Below are 20,472 nucleotides of genomic sequence, written 5' to 3' on the forward strand. Positions count from 1 at the left end.
ATTATTGCACATTGGATAACTGGGAAAGCCAAATAATATTAAAAGTTTGTGTTTTATTTATTATAGAAAGGACTGTGATCATCTCAATCATCTCAAGCTGTGGCAAATGCTTAGAAAAGAGGGAATCTCAGAAAATCTCACTGTCCTCTTCCAAAATTGCACCTATATATCTATAACTACAGTATGAATAGACCATGGTGAATTCGACTGGTTTCATTTTGGCAAAAGATTGAAACAACATTGTACGCTCTCCCCTTATTCTGTTCAGCCTATATGTTGAACATATATTACGGGGAGCAGAATTGGAAGATGAATGCAGTTTAAAAATTGGAGGAAAAAATATCAATAACCATCACTATTTAATTTTTACTTATTTAACTTTTATCTCACCCATTTCACCTGAAGGTGACTGTAGGTGATTATGCTAATGTCACTACTCTGACAGCCAAATATACAATCTCTTGTAATAAAAGGCAGGGTGCATACTGAAAAATATGGAACTAAAATTAAATAAAAGGAAGACCAAACTAAAGATAACAGTGGAAACAACCAGCCATCGAACTGATAATGAAGATATCAAAATGCTAAATTGTTCCTGTCTTTTAGGATCAATTGTCATCAGTAAAAGAACAGTCAAGAAAAGCACTTGGTAGAACAGCCAGGAAGCCCGGGAAAAGATATTCAGATGCAGAGCATGTTTATACCAGCAAAGATGAGAATTCTGCATGCCATGATATTCCCTATTTTATAGAACCGAAAGCTGGATTTTGAAGAATCGGGACAAAGAGTATTGACACTTTTGAACTTTGGTTTTGGAGAAGACCCCTGAGAGTACAGCACACAAACTATCAATAAAGCAAACCAATGGATCATCAAACAAATCAGGCCAGAGGTCTTACTCAATGCATAAACAACCAAACTAAAATTATCCTATATCAGACATATTATGTGAAGACTCAGCTCTCTGAAGAAGGCTGTAACACTAGGAAAAATGGAAAGAGAAAAGAATGACTATCAGCAAGATGGATGTACTCAGTTAGGTGCACCACAGGAAGACTTAAAATACTGAAGCAGTCCCCAATTTTTTTGGCTCCATGGCAGCAGCAATGGCAAGAGGGAGTTTTGCACCTGCAACCTAGTTCCCACGCATGCCAAGCTTCATGTGTTCGCCTGCTGCTTGCATAACCTGGTTTCCAACAGGCTGCGGACCAGCACCAAGCTGGCCAATGGTTGGGGACCCCGACTTAAAAAATTATCAGATTAGGGACAGATCATGATGGAGAACATCTATGTGATTGTTATGAGTTGATGCCAATGTGATGGCTCATAGTCAATCAAAAACAACGTATTTATTTCATCAGGATACTCAGAATATTTTCAGCTTAGTTTAGGGTAGAGTTATGCAATAAAATTGAGCAATAAAAAATAGGCTTTTAGTATACTCCATTGTATTTTCTACATTCTTATAGGTATTTCCATTGTCCTCCTTCCTTTTTCTTTTTCTTCTTTCTTTCTCTCTCTCTCTCCCCCTCTCCGTTCCCTTTTCTTTCCTACATTCCTAGAGATACCTTATTTTAAACCTGTATATGATGTTTACATTGTCCAGTCCACTCCCTTAAGATTTCCGGCTCTTCTTGAAAAGTCACTCACTGCATAATAGTATAACTATTCTTGCTTTCTCATTAGGTTTTTTTTTTTTTTGATAAATTAATGTGCATGCAAACTGGGCTAGAATGGCTTGATTATCTTGCTTCTTTTTTACTTGGCAAATGAGACTATAATTTATTAAAACATAAATGTAAGCTAGATGTAATTTATGCCTTAATTCTTTCCATAAAATTGTTTTCTGTGCCGTTTTTATAAGGCAGATTTTTCTAGAGAACTCTTCCAAAACCTGATGCCTGCATGAAAAAGTGGAACAAAACCATGCAACAATCAATCAATCTGCTCCAAGACTTTTGGCACTAATAATAAAATCAATACAATAAAATTATTAAAATGTTCATTTTAAAATACCACAAAAGAACAAGAGTGATGTAATATAACTGCTTAACAGATGACAAAGCTCTGGTAACATCTCTAAATGCTCTATATGAGCTCCATTTTAACTTGAAAGGCAGGGAGGCTATACCAGAACACTGGAGCCAAAATGGACTTCCAGGCCTCTTCCCTTCTACTCCCCTCCACCCTTGCAAATGGAGCACCAAGGTGATTGAGATCCAGTTGCATTTTAAGATTTTCCTCTAAAGAACTCAAAAATTAGTGCTAGGAGAAAATTATAATTAGCATCTAATATTCAATGTAAAAAGTTGGAGGAACCAGAATTTACCATAAAATCCCAGAATATAAGGATGTCCTTGGGGAGGAACAAAGTTCATTATAATTGCTTCGGTAATCCAATCCTTCTAACATATTTCCCAGGGAAAATGACACTGCATAAAATTGGTTTAAGGAAGCCACTCTTCTTAATATACATATAATTAGGCTGACTTTAAAAAGATGCCTCTGTTTATACTGTCGCTATGTGATTGTAGGTATATTTATTAACATACCAATCTCTAAGTGAAATCTAGTTTCCAAATCTTAAAATAGTCTGATCCATGTCATGCTATGTTGATACTTTGCAGAAAATTAACACAGAACTCCTAAAACACCAAATAAATGAATTATCCACCATTTTTAAAGTTTTTCTTTCTGCCAACTATCTATATAGTGCATTAAATAGATCTTAGCTATGCAGGACATACAAATATAACTTCCCCTCCTATCAATAAAATTTTATTCTGATATAATCATTAAAGGAATAGAAATAATTTAAGGTTCATCATCTTCTGTTTCTTATACCAAACCCCATGGAGTGGGGGGTAAAACAGGGTAAAGGAACGTTTTAGAAAGATGGAAGTAAAATTAATTACTTTATTTGTAATCTGTTGCCCCTTTGAAAAGCTTTTTGATTGGGAAGGCCATTAAATTGCATTTAGTGGTTATAATTACATAACCTCTTTCATCCAGGAGTTCAAGTAGTTAAATCCTAGATAGTCAGATTCTAAGGTTCCAATTTTACATTTTAATAATAATTTAATATGTGATGGCTGATCACTTCAGTAATTTCTGGCAGCTTACAAAATCCAAATACATAGTGAAAACAATTAAAAACATAAACCAACAGTTCAATTCAAAACAACCAAAACTATGAAAACACAAGCAATTAACCTAAAGTCTGGGAACAGAGTCAGGTCTTAAAAGTGTTTTCCCAAATTGCACAATGGCAGTGTCCATATCTCTGAGGGGATTCTTTTCCAGAGGTAGGGGACAGTGACTTAAAAGGCATGCTTCAACGGTCCCACAAGATGTTTAATTGAGGAGACCCAGAGTTCACCCACTCAGCCCAAACATAGTGGGTGAGCAGAAACATTTGGAGATGAGGCAATCCCTCAGATATCCAGGCTTGAATGGCACCTGGAAGCCTACTGGCAACCAACACAAATTGGGACTCATGAGCATAATGAAAAGTGCCCATTATTGCTCAAGTTGCAGCATTTTGAAGCAGTTGAGGCTTCCACATGGTCTTCAAGGGCAGCCTCATATAGAGCACATTGCCATAATTTAATTATAAGGTGATCAGGGCATGTATGACCATCCAGGGTCTAGTTGAGGAAAGGCTGCATTTCATTATGTTATTTTGTTAACATATTATTTCTAAAATTGTGCTTCTTAAAAAGGCCTATATTTGATAACTATTTTTTTTAATCAAAAAGAAGAAAATCCTAATTTAACATTCTAATCCCATCCATGTATCAGCAATGGCTGTGTAGACCATTATGTCGAAGTATAGAAAGTATTTTATACCCACAACCCACCATGCAACACAAAGAATTATTCTGTCCTGGAGTAAATTGTCAAGAAAGCAACATCCAAATAATTTATTTGATTTCTGAATCTGTATATACTGAACAGTGCAATACATAAACATGAGATAATACACTTCTTCAAAAAATAGCAAGTTCCAACCACGTAGTAGCTTGTTCTCAAGTTTAACATACAACAGAATATGTACCAACTACAGGCCTAGTGCCCAGAGAAAGCTTAATTATAAAAGCTGATTACAATGGTTTGCCAATCATATTGGAATAGTTAGTTTCAAACTGCTCAAAACAAAATTGTTTTGTGATTGCTGGCAAAGATACCAGAAAGCTATCAGGCGGCTATTTAGAGCAACAGAACATCTAAAGCAATACAATCAAAATCATGATGTATTTGAGTAGAATTACATGTGTTTCTTACCCTAAATACTATGGCACTGCACAAAAACCTTTATATTAAAAAAAACACCCTCTGATCTGGTCCAATGCAGAACTGCAGAATAGACTGTTAAATCTTTGCAATGGAAAATATGTGCTGTAACTACTTGCATGTTAAGTAGAAAAAGAATGTTCTTAAATGCGCAAACCAAATTTACAATGTTTCATTTTGGTTTATCATATTTACTTTTTCATATTTATTCATGCAAAAATCAGATTTATAGTTATACCAAGTAACTTAATATAGATCAGCAAAGCACACTTAAATTTGAGAGCTAGAGATTATTTTTAAATAGAAAAATGGAAAATTATGCTCTTAGTACAATACCTACTGTAATTTTATTACATTCTCTTTAAAACCTGCAGCTTTTACAAGGTGCAAGAGTCATGGGAACTGTAAGAATGTCCCTGTGTACTAGAAGCCTACATGTTGAAGCATTGCAGTTATGTGTAAAATATGAGCAGAGGGTTAATAGAAAATCTTAAAGTTAAAATACCAAAAAACCAGGATGTATGTGGCGCAAACTAGAATAGCATAAAGGAAACAGCTGAGCTGTTTTTACAGTTTGCCATTCTTTTTAAACCACTCACTATGTGATTGCAGAAAGTTCCCCCAAATGATTGCTAGACTTCTTCAGAACTGCATGGGAATAAATGACTTTCGCCTCTTCCACTACAGTTGGAATTTACTGAAAAGATTTTTTTCCATACAAGATACTACCTGCAGTAAGTAGTAACCAATATTAAGAATGTTTCTGAAGCATAAACAGCATAAAAACTAAATCCAAATATAAACTTTCTTTCTGCTACAATTTTCAACATCAAATGTAATGCTGTTCCCCAAACACTGAAGCTTATTTTATGGAATCCAGGGAAGTAAAGAGAGAGGAGAATCAGCAGTAATCATCTTTCTCTTCCTTTCACAAAGGTATCTTCTGTGAAGAGTTTTCTGTGAGCTGAAGGACAAGTAGATACACAGCCAATTATTTATTTGTTCCCTAAAAAATACATGTCTAATCTGCTATCTCATTTCAGAGTACTCAAATAAGAAATAGCTTCCACATGGAAGTGGAAGAAGGGGAAAAGAGACTGGAAGAAAAACACTTGTATTACTGTTTTGAAAGTTATATTAATGGGGAATCCAAATCATGTAGAAACTATGTGTGCAGGGTGTGGGATCAAAATCATGTAAGTAGAATGAAAACTTCTAATTCAAGTGTAAATATCTTAATCCGATATGGTAGACAATTTAGGACCCAAACTAGTACAAAAGAACAAAACAGTACAAAAAGACAGAAGTAATCATTTTAAGCAATGAGAAAAAGGACAACATGAAGTTGCTGATGATGAAGTTACCAAAAAGCTTATTAGTCCATTTTGGACTATTAACTGTTCATTGACACAGATTCACCAAAATATTAGGACAACAAAAATACATCAAGCTTAAAAAAAAACTTTTTGTGCAACAAGATCAAAATTAATTTTAAGGTAAATTGAGCTACTACTCTTTTTTACATCTTACAGAAATGAAACACACAGAGATCAGAGAATTGAGCCAATGAGACTAGGCCAAGGACAAAACTAAGCAAAATGGAGGTTGCTGTCATCAAGGTTTTAGGTGTTTGCTAATATCACAGTAGAGACTTACAAATATGATAGCTTTTTTAAAGCTGTAACTGATAATCCATACTACAGAAAAAACTTCACTGAAAAACACCATGAAAAACTACAGCAGTCATAAGCTACAAGGTGCTACAAATTCAAAGGTCATTTAAAAGGCACTTGTTTCTGAAGAATAAGCCTTGTGCCTTTTAATTCTATACTAAAACTTTATTCATAGACATCAATGTAATATCTCAGCATGCATTAATCATGTATTGTAGAAATAATATTCTACAAGCCAATAATTTTGATTATATGGAGATTGGATTAGAAACATGTTATTCTACATATTAATCAACTGCAGATTTCTGGATGATACTAACAATGCATTCTAAAAATATAATTGCTGTTGATTTCTCCTATTCCGAATAGCAACGGGGAAAAATTATTGCTAAACTGACGTAAGTTTAGTGTATTCAAAAATATTATCAGATACTGTTAATGAATTATGAGACTTCAGTGAAGGCAAAAAGGTAATAGAGGACAAAATGTTAAAAAAACTAAAGCAACATTTTCTTGTATACTTAGGAATAGTACATACAACCTATTCAGAATAGTTAAAGTAATATATAACAATGCTTTTGTTTTTTAAATTCTGTTTTCTGAAATGTTTAGTCATTTTGATGGATTGAAAGATTTAAAAAGTTAAAAGAAATATCTGCTGCCTTCATAAATCATGAACAGCCATTTGGAAAATAAAACAGTTTTAATCAACACTCTTAAGCTATAATAACAGCACATGAAATCTTAGAAAAAGTAACATTTTTGTGTCAAGCTGAGTCTGGAGAAAGAATTGATGAATCAATCTAAAAAATGCAAGGAATGTTTGACAAGTTGCCCAATATCTACCAAATCATCACAAAATTAAAGGAAAATATCTACACAGCTATTAAGATCCCAAATTCAGAATCATTGATTACTGAAAAGTTCACCATAATTCAGAAAATATATATTCAACTTATGCTGTGCATTCTATCTTTAAAGTACCATTTCTATATTCTGGTGTTCCTCTAGTTTAAAAAGGTAAAGGTTCCCCTCACACAAATGTACTAGTCGTTCCCCACTCTAGGGGGCAGTGCTCATCTCCGTTTCAAAGCTGAAGAGCCAGAGCTGTCTGAAGACATCTCCGTGGTCATGTGGCTGTCATGACTAAACGCCAAAGGCGCATGGAACGCTGTTACATAATGAGAATTCCAGAATGTGCAAGGTGATCGACTGTAACTCTGTTAATTCTGAAATAATCCTATGGAAATCAGAAGAAAGTATGCAATTACAAATTTATATCTATATTTCAGATATGTTCATGTTTCATATTATGCCAAACTATTAAAAAAATCTCAGATGAAAGATCAGCAAGATTAAATCAAACACACAAAACAGCCATGAGTAATTTGCATTTAATCCTTTGGATTGCGACTGGATTGAACCAGACAACTGCAAACATCTAAACTGGTTTAAGGCTGACTGACATTTGCACTGGATTTTCTCATTAATTTTGCTTTGATTTTACAAGACTGTATTTTGTCTTGGTGTAGAATTTTATATAGAAAGCTTTAGGCAACAGCTGGAGATGCAGTTTTGGGAGTCTTCTTCACAAATCATGCAAACAACAGAAAACAGGCTATGACAAAAACTGTAACATAATTGGACTGCCTTCACTGCCTGATTGCACGAGCAGGAAAAAGTTGCTGCTTAGCCCAGTCCAACTTTTACTCAACCTCAAACAGATGAGCAAATGATGGAACTGTTAGTCTTATAGTAACAGGGAGACTGACTGTTATAAAGTGCAAGAGAGAAACCAACATCTAGCACACAAGACCAATATTATTTTAGTACTCCCATTCATCAGTTTTCATGTCCAAATAGTAAAGAATGTTCTGTGCAAGCTTCACTGCCTGTTTCCTGGATACTTTTGAATGCTCATCTCGAGGATCTATAGCATCAAGTGCTAGAAGCTGTTTGGTGAGGAGCTCCTCTAACCGCATGTAGTTCTTATCAGTTCTGTTCCCATCAAAAGACAACACCTCTTGCTGAATCTGAGCTACGTTTCCAAGAATATTCCAAATTGCTCTTTGTGATGAGACGTCTGTTTCTGTTTCTGTTTGCTCTACAAAGGTTTGTTGTTTAAGAAGTGCTTCCTTTAAGTCAGTATAAGTTATGAGGGTTTGCACTTCTATCACGGCTCGCCTCCTGGCTTCTCGGATGCAGGGATTATTGCCTGGACTTATTTCATCCAACTGGGCGATTAACCCCTGCAACTCTGTCTTTGACTTTAGATACAAATCTGAAGCTTTCTCTATTTTTAAAAGGGAACCTTTAACTTCTTTCATGTTATTGCGTATTTCTTCTATTTTTATAATGGATCCGTTTTGTGCCAAGTCATAAGCATAAGTGGAATCTGCTTCTTCTTCCAGATCCAGATATTTTTGCAATCTATTGATCTCTTCCACTACTTCTTTACGATAGTTTCTTATTTCTGGGTGACCACATACATCTAAGGCATCCAGATCAGCAATCAGACCTGTGAGTACACAGGATAAATGTCTACAGGTCTCATTGTTGTTTACTCCCATTAATACAGCAATAAGAGTCCCTTTTGCTTTGTTCACATCTCCTATGACAGAATTAATTTTGGAAACAGAAGGATGTGCATCACTAGACAATGGCAGGGAAGGCTGCTGCTTTGTACAACGACTTATAATTTCTTGAACAGCACATATTTTAGTCAGGGTGCGATATCTGGCTTTCCGCAGAGAAATTTTCCCTCCAGTTTTTACCTGAGTGAGTCTAAAAATTATATCCTGTAAACCTTCTTCAAATTCCTCAGTTACACAGTTGCCTCCTTTATAAAAGGCAGTGATTTCCTGCTCCACCAATGCCTGTGCCTCGTTAAATATGGATTCGATCTCCAGCCTTTGGGGATGGTTTGCATTCTGCTCTAGTTCCTTAAGCAGTTTCTCAGTTTCTTGGGCAGCCCTCTTTCTGGCTTGCTGAACATCACCTCTTCCTTCAGCATCCACAGAATCTATTTCAAAAAGCTGTTTAGTCAAAGTCCTTTCTAATTTCTTGTAAGCTCTATCACTGGACAAACCACTGAAGGCTACTACTTGAGATTCAAACTCTTTGACTTCTTTTTGTATTTCTTGCAGCCTTTTGATAGATGGATGTTGGTTACCCATATCCATTCTTTTTCTTCATCCAGTTTCAACAGAACTAAAAACAATGGAAAACAGAATAAAATGTAACAGATTGTTTGAAAATATTCTAAGAACATGTATGTGCAGTTGGAAGTACTCAAGAAATATTCCACTATTGTTTTGAGAGACAATACAGTACAACACATCAGTTTGACGATATCATAGCTGTAATATTGAAAGATTCTGCCAGTTGCTTTAAATCTGATGCATATTATGAACTTACAACATCTCTAATTAAATTGGTCTACCCCTTGCCAAAAGTAAAAAGTATAAACTAAAATGTTCCAAGCAGAGTGGTTTCTTTCCCCAATCTCTTTTAAATACCACAAGCAAGTCATAACAAGTGCTGATGTATTGAAGAAAAAAACAGTACCAACTGCCTCCCCATACAATATCCTTCTAGTAATCAAAAGCAGATAAAATAGGAACAAAAACAGATATATCTCTTGTTACCCTTCTTTGGTCATCCCAGGGAAATACGGAGTTATATTTTTGCCTTTTCCTCGTTTCTCCAGAAATAAAGACAGTCCTCCTCGTCATTTCAAACTGTACTGGCCAGGGTGTCAATACTTTTGAGTCCGGTCCATCGATTCCTCTCAAAACACACTGCGGCCATCTATCTCTACCAGCTACCACTTGGCACAGAGCAAAGCTGCAACTCATTCAGCCCCGATACTTATTGCACCCCCAACCCTCCCGGGTCCGCCCTATTCTTACCCAGTGAGAAGCTCTTCGGGGGAAGCGAGTCCCCGTGCACAGAGCTTGATCCCCCGGCCCCTGTCTCAATCCTACATTCCTGCAGGAAGGTAGCCAGGAATCAGCCCCGAGCTCGGGCCGCTTCCCCCAGGTAGAGCGCGCCGACAACCTCCCCGCCGTCCTCTCTCTGACCCCCACCTCGCCGCCCCACGCTCCCCCCCCCCACCAGTGACTTCACAATGCTGCACAATCTTAATTCCGCTTTGGCCACCGGGGCGCTTCTCCGGGAACGGCTGAAGGAGAAGGAGGGGAGGCCGCTTGGGGCGGGGGTGGGAGGAGAAAGGGGAGGCGGAGAAAGCAAACGGGTTCGAGTTCTGGAGGAGACGAGAACAGGGGGTCCCCCTCCCCGCCCCGTTCGCCAACACCCTTGATCAACCTGGAGCTATTTACCGGGGGAAGACCCATCCGCGCCGTCACAAGCTCCGCAGAGGTTTTCACCCCACCCCCCACCCCGACGCGGCTCTTCCCATCTGCTTCCTAAATCTCGCCCTCTCCCCTCCCCCTGCTGGGACTCCGCCGCCGCCAGCTGCGCTACACGCTTAAAAATAGTCGCCCCCGCCCCCTGCACGCCGCTGCTTCAACGCTTGCCAAGTAGTGCGGGCACGTCGCCTGATCTGACGCAGAGCGGGTCTCCCGAGCAGCTCTCCCGCTGCACTAAAAAGGGGGGGCTTGGACCCAACACGAGGCGAACAGCCGCTTGGCCTACCCGCCTTGGGAGACCCTCCCTCTCTCCAACCCCCCCCCCACACACACATGACCCTTGCCTAATCCAGATTCGTCCCTCCATGGGCCCCGATAAACGAGGACTTCTCTGCACCTTTTCTCTCTCTACGGCCCACCTTGACAAAAGGAAGGGGTGGGGGAAGAAGGCAGGCAGGCATAGGGGAGGACGCCACAGGACCGGAAAGAGGAAAGGGCGGCAATTGAGGTCGTTTAGACTAGAGCAGCTTTCAGGTCACCCCTATTGGCCGCGGGGTTTTGCCGAGCCTCCCCCCCCCCCCGCCCCCCGGCTTGTTTGATTCGGCCCCTGGCTCGCCAACTTCGTCGGAATGCCAGTCTTCACAATCGCCCACCAAGCAGTCTTACCAGGCCTGCCTGCCTTTGCTTTCCTCTTCACCTCCCCCACCTCGGTTTGAGAAGCCTTGTACCCGCTTCCACGCTCCCAATTAAACAGCAGCCGCCCGGGCATGTTCACTATCACTCGCCCAGCTCCTTCGCCCCGTCGGCAAGCACCAGCCTCCCTGCCTTCCTTCCCTCCTTATGCCGCAAGTCTTCTCCCCTTCACCTTCCACTCCATACTCTTTCCCCGCTCCCGCGACAACCGCGAGTCAGGTAATTCCAACTAACGTCGCTCCGCTCTTCTAGCTCCCTTCCTTCGAACCGACGTTGCGGGCTTTCCATTCTCTCCCTCCCGCTTTCCAATCCCCACGTTATCGTCCTTCGGAAGCGCACAGCAGGATGGGAGTTCTCCGTAGCACCTTCGCCGCCACGTCCCTCCCCACTCTCCGCTCTCTTTCTCACCTCAAGGTTGGCTCGAAAATGACCCGGCCTGATCGCAACACTCCCGCCGCCAGGCCAGCTCGCGCGCTCTCCCGGCGCTCGATAACGCCGGCGCCATTTGAGGCAACGAGGAGAGCGCGCGAGAACTGACAGGGAAATCTCCCTCCGCCCCTCCCCTTTCACGACGTTGCCGTAAAGTGACGGGCGCGTTCAGTTCTTGCGGCTGTGGGGGCTGTTTAGTCCTCGCCTCGGTCTGTCCGGGATGGCGGCACTCTTGAGGAGACGAGGGTTTCTATACAGCCTAGGCGGTTGCCGGTACTTAGTCTCGACCTGCTTCGGCTGCAGGTTTTTGTCGTCCTCAGTCTCCGGGGGGCCTTCGCAGGGCGAAGATCCGGAGAGGAAGAGCGCGCCCTCGCCTCCCAAGACAAAGGTAACGCGGAGGAAATAAGGGGCTAAGGTACCCAAGTGCCCTGTCAAAGTTTCGTAATTCCGTTCGTCTGGTTCCCAGCCAGCGTGACTTGACTGCGGGAGGGCACCGGGTAACCATCTGCTGTCATAGAGTCGGTGGCTTGGTCCACATAGCCCAAGTTTTAACGATAATCTGGTTGCATTTGCGCGTTTTGTAAATCCAGCCAATTGTGATTTATTCATCAGATCTTGGTAAGCAAATGAAGGAAGCTGCTTGGAGTTAATGAAATGATGGTCTCTTATCCTGGACAAGGCACTGTGCATAACTTGTGGGTTAAGGTATAATATTTCCCCTTTTCGGTTTTCTTTCTGTGACAGAAAAAGATCAGGTTGCCTCTCGTTGATAGGAGATTGTTTTTTCATTACACAAAAATGTTTTCTTCTGTTCAAAGCACTTTTAACCACTTCGGCTGTCTTTAGTAATCTGTGCTCTGCTAACTGCCTAGATTACCATTTTGCACTGTGTGTAAAGCTGATTTTGAAAACAGTTTGGAAACGGTGATACCAAGTGAACTGTCTGGGACTAAATATTCACTTCATGGTCTACATGACTTCAATTTAAGAAGCCGATTTTAACTCCTGAATCTCTTTATATTTTGGAACTGCCTAAAGAAGAGTAGATCTTTAGACTATCCTTCCCCACACTTTCCAAGAAATATATGGAGAACAACTACCCACTCTGGCATCAGTGGGATAGTGGTTATGCCATCGTAATCTAAGTTCTGCCTTCCTTTCTATAAGTGTTTATAAAGGGATGGGGCTTGGATCATCACATTAAGTACATTATCCTCCCTTCTGATACCCTTCTCCACCAGTGCCACTATCTTATCTGTAATGGCCCCTAGATCTGGAATGAGGGAAGCCTACTTTGTTAGCTTTTGAAGCTTTAACACAATGTCCAAAAACTAGAAATAAGAGTCAGTAACTGTATTGCTGTTCCATTTATCGGCAATAATATTTTGGGTTTTTTCGCCATGTTAGATTATAGTTAGATTAGTCTCAATTTTAAATTACAATTTCAGAATACTGTATTACAGTATCGAGAAAAAACTCTTGAAGGGCAGCTTGTAAAATGATTTTAATATCCCCACAATTCTTTGTTAAAATTACAAACAGTTGCTTTAGTTTATCTGTCCTCCATGAACTTTACTCCTTTGTAGTATTTTGTTTTGTACTTTATTTTCTTTTTTTTCCAATTGAGCTACTCCTTTATGGGGAGATTAGTTTTTCACTTGAAGTTTTCTTGTTAAAAATAGGATCTGAAAATTATAGTGGGGATGTTCAGCAGTGCATGATATCATGGGTTTGGAACTGAACATTTGGGCCTTTGGGGAATTAAGGGCAAACTAGAGATATTAAGTCTTATGGAGACATCATAAACCACATCTGTTTTCTATCAGGGGAAAACAAATTGGGGATCTATGTATGACATTTGGAAAATTGTATGTATTGTATTGATTGCCTGTCCCAGTTGTCTCTTTTTCTATGTTTTAATTTGATAGTATTCTTTTTTTAAAATATTTGTTCTGATTATTTCATTTCATCACCATTATCCTATTTGATGTTTGATAAACTACAAGATAGACATAAGATTGAATTTTGTCCAGTGTTAAATGTTATTCTTTAAAAAAAATTCTCACCTTTATAATTGTTTGTATAGCTTGCTTCTTTCATTTGGGAAATGTAATGTTGAAATAATTTGTGATGCTTTGTATTATTAACGCCACCTCCTCTCTCTTTTAAGGTTTCACGTTTTCACCCGCCTTCAGATTCTTGCTGTGATTGGATTGGACCTCCTGATCAATATTCAAATCTTCGACCAGTAATATTTTATGTTCCTAAACATGAAACTCCATTGGAGCGAAGACTGAGAGAACTTAGGCAGGAAACCCAGGCTTGGAATCAAGAATTCTGGACAAATCAAAATTTATCATTTAGAAAGGTAGATATATAAAACCACCAGGTGGCACTAGGTGTCCTTTTAAGGCTTGCACAATATTTGTTTTAAAGGAATGATATTATTCAACTGTTCAATATACAATTCATTTTTATATTTGTGATATTTTAAATTTATTTTTCATTTCTAAATTACTCCAGTACCAATTATGAAGTCTTACTGTCATAATTATTTGTTTACCCTAAGCTAGAGCCAGTGTATTTTTTTGTATTTTTATTGCTGTACAAATGTGTTAGTCTTAAGTAGGTCCTCTCTGTTTTAATATCAAAATGAATAGATAGCTGCTGAATTTTTTGTTACAGAATTGCATTTGCTGAAGATACATTAATCTCTGTTTTGAAGAGAATCTTATCCATCAGTTAAAATATTAGATGGAGTAGATTTTGCAATGACTATTATGATTGATAATAGTCACTTATAAGATGATACCAATACACTAAGAACCAGTATATTATAATATTATTGAATCCTATTTCAGGAAAAAGAAGAATTTGTTTGTTCTAGACTGAAAGCCAAGGGTATACAGCCAAGAGATGAAAAAGGTTAGATCATTAATTTTACGATTTGGCATACATTCTTAAATGATTTATATTATTTGTGGATTTCAAATCTAACCATTCATACACACACACACACACACGCACACACACACACACACTTAAATCTACCCCCTATATATATATATATATATATGTTTTCTTAAGTTTTCGCGGGTACTTACATGTATGGCATTCAGTTTCGTTCGGGTAGCCTGATGATGGCAGATGAGATTCTGCCTAAACGTTGCTACAACTTTAAAAGCACAACTACAATGACGTGGGAAAATACCCGAATGAAGCCGAATGACATACATACATATACATATACATACACACACACACACACACACACACATACACACACATATACACGCACATACGCACGCACACATTAGGCTTCTTGAGAGTGAAGTTATAAGTTAGAGAACTTATGATACAGAGTAATATAACTAAAATTCAGTTACAGAGGAGCTGAAAGAACTCCATAACTTTTCATGAATTTGGAGTGAGTCTTAGTTATAAAAAAAAATATTTTTCTTCTCCGCTTAGTATTATTCATTTAACCCAGGCAACTCAACCCATGATCATAGGCCCAGATGCACCCCTGGACAGCTAGTAAGGCATACCCATAGATTGTAAACTGAGAGGGGTGGAGAGAAAGAGAGAGGGGGGGGGGGGGAGAGAAAGAGAGAGAGAGAGAGAGAGAGAGAGATGAGGCCCAAGATAATTCCTCTTTACTCAGTACAGCATAGGCAAGCCAAAATTTTGGATACTTACGTTTAACCAGTTACTACTAATGCTACTGCTTGAATTTCATACAGCATTTTCATTTTACAGGATTCATACAGATCTTTAATGTGAAGAGAACATTCCTAAAATAATACAACTGTTCTGTGGAGGGTTGTTTGTGTTTAAAAGAGATCATAGGGAGCCATAAATCTATAAATATGGATAACCTGCCTTCAATTTCAATTTGATATTAAACCTGTCATAATAAAGAACAAATAAATTAACCATTAAGGTTTTTTCCTGATCTATAAATTGTGGTTTCATTTCCTTTTCAGGTCAGAAAGCATCACTGACTATAGAGGAAATGGCTGAATTTTACAAAGATTTCCTAAGTAAAAACTTGGAAAAAAATGTATACTACAATAGGTGAGAGATACTTTTCAGGATAGTTTTCTTTCCTTATTTTTCAAATCAGTTCTATCCTTCACTTTCATTGATTTCTTTAAGACCAATTTGTTTAATAACATTTTTGGAATTGTTTCCAAAAAGCTGACTTTACCTGTTTCTCTCTTGCTATTCACCTACCAATCTGTATTGTATTTTCTATATTCTTAATATTTCTTCATTGACTGTTTCATCTAGTGCAGTAGGCTGCGCATCAGTCTCATACTCTACGTAACTGATAATAGCAGGCCCTGAGGCAGATATCTCGAGGCCTAGAACGTTCAGTTGTATTCACTGAAATATGCAGAAAAGTGGGGATATGAAATAAAAAAAATAAAACTTTGCTTGAAATCATGCAGATTTTGCATACATCCACAGATAGTACAGAGTAGGGTATTTTTCTAGAAAGGTACTTTCAACAGCACATTGTTAGGGTTCATTTTAATTATGCAAAGACAGAAGTTTTTCCCCCTAAATATTTATCTTCTAAGGATGACTGATTTTGCTATGTTCATTTGCTTCTCAAATGTAGGGAATGGTACAAACGGAATTTTGCTATCACATTCCTCATGGGACAAGTAGCATTTGAAAAAGCATGGAAGAAATTTGGACTGAAATGAAATGCAAACCAACAGCAACTTTGGGTAAATTTGATTCTTAAGTTGCAGCTTTGACATTTAAAAATACAAAACTAAAAAATTATGTTTCAGAGTGTTGCATACAGAGTTATCAACTACAATTTACATTTATGTCATTATACTAATTTAAAGCTAACAAGTTCTTTAAAAAAATCACCCCAGTGGTTAAGTAGTAGCTTCTGCCCTTTTGTAGAACATTCCTCTTTTGGGGGAAGTTTAGATTAAGTATATTGCCAATTTCACTTATAGCTTACTGAAAATAGAATAACACAATTTTGAAAGAAATATTAATTTTCTCTTGATAAAATCCAGTTGTGTTTCTTTTATTACTTTAGTGGCTCTGTGTATTAGGCTAGTTACATAGTAAGCATGCCCAAATATTAATTATAGACTAATTATAGTCTAATTTTCCTCTTCTCTCTCTTTTTAGTTTTTTCAACCAAAGATGAGACGAAGAATTGAGTTTCTCTTCTAAATTATATCAAAGCATTCTGGTATATTTGTATATAGGTGCTTGTTTTTATTTATTTATTTATTTTGTTCATTTATATATCAGATGCTTCCGATTGACAGCAATGGTTAAGAAGCAGTATTAATATATAATGGAAAATTATAAAATAAATAATAATCATAATAGAACTGTCTAAAACAAATGGTTAAACCCCAGAAATTGCAGTATCAGAACAATAAATCAAAAGATGATTAAAGAATACAATAAAAGGAAGAGGATACCCAGTCCAATAAGTTAGGTTCATGCCCAGTGCCTTGTCAAAACAGTGAGGGGAGAATGGCATTGAACTTAGTAAACAGATACATTACACTTTAGTCATATAGCGTAATTTAAATGTTCCTTTTCCTTCCACTGGAGTTGCTCTTTGTCTGTCTAAATATAAAAATGATTAACATTGCATACAAGAACACTGCATATGTCAGGAACTTGATACTCATAGAGTAAAATAAATTAATACTTAGTCATGGTGAGTCTTTTGTTATAAAAGACTGGTAATTTATTAATACTGTTTCAACTATAAATAATTCAAATAATTTAATATTTTTCTATGGAACTGTAATTACCACTCATGAAGATGCCAGCATTATACTGTAATGCATGAAGATGATACTGTACTTATGTCATTTATATCATCTCTGAAAAGTTTATAATTTAGGAATGGTTCTCCTAATAAAGACTTTTGTTGCTGGGTATTAATTGCTTTGTCCTGCATTGCATTATTTAAAAATTTGTGATCAAATGTATAGAACATCTTGCTAAATGGCTGAAAATTGTATGTTAACAACACATGCTATGATGTGGCATGGGGAACATCTGAAAAGGATAGGTCCAAGGACCGGAGAAGTAGAAATGCCAAATCTGCCCAACAAGACACATCAAATGCCATTCTGAAACCTGTTTGGGCTTTTTCTGAGACAAAAGAAATTATCTGGCTGCATATGAAACACTTGTACTTAAGACATATTGGACGTGCAGCATGGATCCCAGGAAAATATAGAGGACTGGATTGATCCAGATAATCCAGCACGATCCAGATGATCTCTGCTTTACTAACAGTGTCCAATCCTTTCACCTTTTTTATACATCATTAATTGCTAAATGACTGAAATATTTTAAGATGAGTTTGGAATTCATGCTTCATTTAATTAAATACAAACATGTCTCCATTTTGATGTATTCATTTTTTAAAATCTCATATTCAGTATTCATTCTAGAAGAAATCATCTGTGTCTGTCAATCTATTCTTACATAAATATTACCTTTATTTATTGATTTGCACATCCGATGCCTCTAATAGATATATGATAGATTGCATTAGTTTAATGGAAAAGCAGCAACTATTCCACAACTCAAAATATATACCATATGGCATGTCATATAATGATTTGCTCATGGCATTAAAGCAACCAACTTATTTATTCTGAAAAGTGGTTCATTGTGATCGACTTCTGCCTGAATAGAAAGGTTCCTGGTGGATTTTGCATAGAGCAGTACTTCTAATGGATTCAGATTGTGCGTTCCTTCCACACATGGAAAGATTGCTTTTATTACAGGCACATTTCCTCCAGTAAAGGAAACATAAGCAGGTGAAAGCAACTTTTATTATCCATTCCATCCCCTGCAGCCATTAGTATTCTAATAATAGGTCTGGCCAATTTCATCTCCCTCTAGGGCAGATCTTTAGGGGATGCTAGTAGCTCCAGATGAAAAAGGGGATTGGTATACACAATGTATATGCACAAACCCACACCAAAGGCGATTATAATGGCCACCAAAAAAAAGCCAGTGCTGTGCATAGCAATCTTTTTCTTAGACAATCTAAGAGTTACAGGACTGCATGTAAACTTAAGTTTCAGAAATTCTTCACTGGCAAGCTTTTTTTTTTAAAAAAAGGCTTCATTTGCTTTTTGCCCCATTATTCTCCCCACCCCCTTAAAAAAAACAATAAATTGCCTAGATGAAGAATTCTTCAACTCCTGAATCTTGCATTCTTTTGTAACCCTGAGGTAAAGGTATCCAGCAGTTTCTGCATTATAATTACTGATATATATTCAGAATACTATATGGATTTTTCAGAATTTGCTGCTGTAACGTCCAAATCAAATAAGGGAAATATCAATGACATTGGCTTTCCATAGAAACAAAAATAAATGTTTGATTTTTAGCTGAAGTTAAATGTTTTTTTAATGTCTAGTAATTTTCAGTAAGATTGTGAATTCTATGATGAAACATCTTTTTTGTAAATTCTACATGCTGTTTAATCTGATGGGAAATGGTGATTTCATTCCAAGCATGTCCTTTATTTCCTGCTATTCATTAGATCTCTTCATTGAAGTATTCATTTCACTAGAATAAAAGAGGAGGATGAGAGAGAAGGAAGAGGCTGATTAAGGCTAAACTAAAAGCTCTTATGAATGTCTCTCTGTGATTGCACTGCTATTACAGAATGTGAGTTTATAAACCAGGGTATTTTTAATTATGCAAAAGAAGAGCGCTTTCATGGTGCATTATTGTCAGTTCTTAGTGTTTCAATTTTTATATTACCAACATCCTCACTCCTAATTTCGAATCCACTGGTTGTCTCATTTCCAAATAAAAAAGAGGATCTGAAAAGGATTGTGATTATTCTGCTCTCCTTTCTCCCAATTTCCTGCTAATGTGAGACAACACAGATACCATGTGATTTCAGATATCACTTTGTTGAATCTGGAGTCCCAGTAGAAGATTGCTCTATGAATCCAATTGGATCTGATAGGGAAACTATAATCTGCATTATTATAATTATGGTCTGATCCAAAGAGTATATAATTCTTTTACCTGTCCACAAATACAGTGTGCACCAAATGCTATTGTTTATTTTTGATTGAGTACTGTTCTGAAAAAGCATAATTGTGAGATGACCATTGTGTACATCAATGATTTTCAAAACTGGCAACTTTAATGGGTGTGGTTAGTGTGGAAAGTCTAGGAGGACTTTCTCTCCTAGAATTAGCCAGGCAGCCCTGGTGGCTGAGGAATTCTGGGAATTGAGGTCCACACATTTTAAAGTTGCTGTGCCAAGTTTCAGAAACACTGTTACAGATGCTGCTGTCTAGTGCATGAAATCTTATTAGTGGAATCTTGTTTTAGGGTGCGTTTCAGGCTACATATCAGATATTAGCATAGTGAAATTTCTAGAGTGAAAATAATTTGAGCATAGAAGGGTCATAGTGTTGCATCAAAATAAGTAAAATCAAATTTAAAGACTAACATATTTTTACAGCATAAGTGTGGTGGACTGGCAATTGAAAAAATGATGGGAGACGCAGGGAAGACGTCTGAGCAACTGCCAGCCCCGATAGCCCTCGGGTAGCAGTATTTATTAAGAAAATACAAATACAAAATCAAAACAATGACTTCAACATTAGCTCAGCAACATTATCTAGCTAGGCCTCAGCGAAGGTGATAAAGTTCCCGTGAGAAAGCAGGGCACCAAAGGTCTCATGGGAATGGCTCGGATAGGTACTGTGAACTCCCACACAGATTCCTGGTCTCTGAGCTTTAGCAGATCATAACAGGATCAAACTCTCATCATAAAGACACTACTGCCCTCATGAGGAGCGTTTGTGATACCCCCAGATCTTACAAAGCTGTACAAGAACTTGCAGAATATGATGGATATATTACCACATTCCCTCCTTTTTTATTTATTCAAAGATAGGGGTGTTTCAGTGGCAAAATACACAGTTCCCTTGCAAACTTGGTTTCGTACACTTAAGGCTGAGGCACAC

General features: G+C 37.7%; 2 protein-coding genes and 1 long non-coding RNA gene across 6 annotated transcripts in view; 1 reads left to right on the forward strand and 2 right to left on the reverse strand.

Moving 5' to 3' along the window:
- Positions 1 to 20,472, reverse strand: part of LOC113435038 (uncharacterized) — a 274,736-nt gene that overhangs the window by 89,216 nt on the left and 165,048 nt on the right. The window lies entirely within an intron of this gene.
- Positions 3,909 to 11,564, reverse strand: BAG5 (BAG cochaperone 5). Of its 4 annotated transcripts, none has more exons than XM_026698559.2 (2): positions 11,438 to 11,564; positions 3,909 to 9,176 (listed from the first exon to the last, which is right to left on the reverse strand). In XM_026698559.2, the coding sequence occupies exon 2, from the start codon at positions 9,146 to 9,148 to the stop codon at positions 7,793 to 7,795; it is 1,356 nt and encodes a 451-aa protein (XP_026554344.1). In that variant the 5' UTR covers positions 9,149 to 9,176; positions 11,438 to 11,564; the 3' UTR covers positions 3,909 to 7,792. The 4 variants fall into 4 exon arrangements, with proteins under 4 accessions (XP_026554344.1, XP_026554346.1, XP_026554345.1 ...); XM_026698561.2 differs by lacking the exon at positions 11,438 to 11,564 and adding an exon at positions 11,264 to 11,420; XM_026698560.2 differs by lacking the exon at positions 11,438 to 11,564 and adding an exon at positions 10,307 to 10,407.
- On the forward strand, positions 10,189 to 17,398 carry COA8 (cytochrome c oxidase assembly factor 8). Its single transcript, XM_026698569.2, has 6 exons — positions 10,189 to 11,846; positions 13,629 to 13,826; positions 14,320 to 14,383; positions 15,445 to 15,535; positions 16,086 to 16,197; positions 16,622 to 17,398. The coding sequence occupies exons 1-5, from the start codon at positions 11,679 to 11,681 to the stop codon at positions 16,171 to 16,173; spliced, it is 609 nt and encodes a 202-aa protein (XP_026554354.1). The 5' UTR covers positions 10,189 to 11,678; the 3' UTR covers positions 16,174 to 16,197; positions 16,622 to 17,398.

Source organism: Pseudonaja textilis, chromosome 1, assembly GCF_049901715.1.
Source record: "Pseudonaja textilis isolate UNSWEBS1 chromosome 1, rPseTex1.2, whole genome shotgun sequence".
NCBI classification, from domain to species: domain Eukaryota; kingdom Metazoa; phylum Chordata; class Lepidosauria; order Squamata; family Elapidae; genus Pseudonaja; species Pseudonaja textilis.

What these genes read in the sequence shown, in the direction of transcription:
- BAG5 (XM_026698559.2), bottom strand. Translation starts at nt 9,148, where the DNA reads ATGGATATGGGTAACCAACATCCATCTATCAAAAGGCTGCAAGAAATA.
- COA8 (XM_026698569.2), top strand. Translation starts at nt 11,679, where the DNA reads ATGGCGGCACTCTTGAGGAGACGAGGGTTTCTATACAGCCTAGGCGGT. An exon ending in ACAGCCAAGAGATGAAAAAG is followed by an intron (nt 14,384 to 15,444) that starts GTTAGATCATTA and finishes TTTCCTTTTCAG; the next exon opens with GTCAGAAAGCATCACTGACT. An exon ending in AAAAATGTATACTACAATAG is followed by an intron (nt 15,536 to 16,085) that starts GTGAGAGATACT and finishes TCTCAAATGTAG; the next exon opens with GGAATGGTACAAACGGAATT.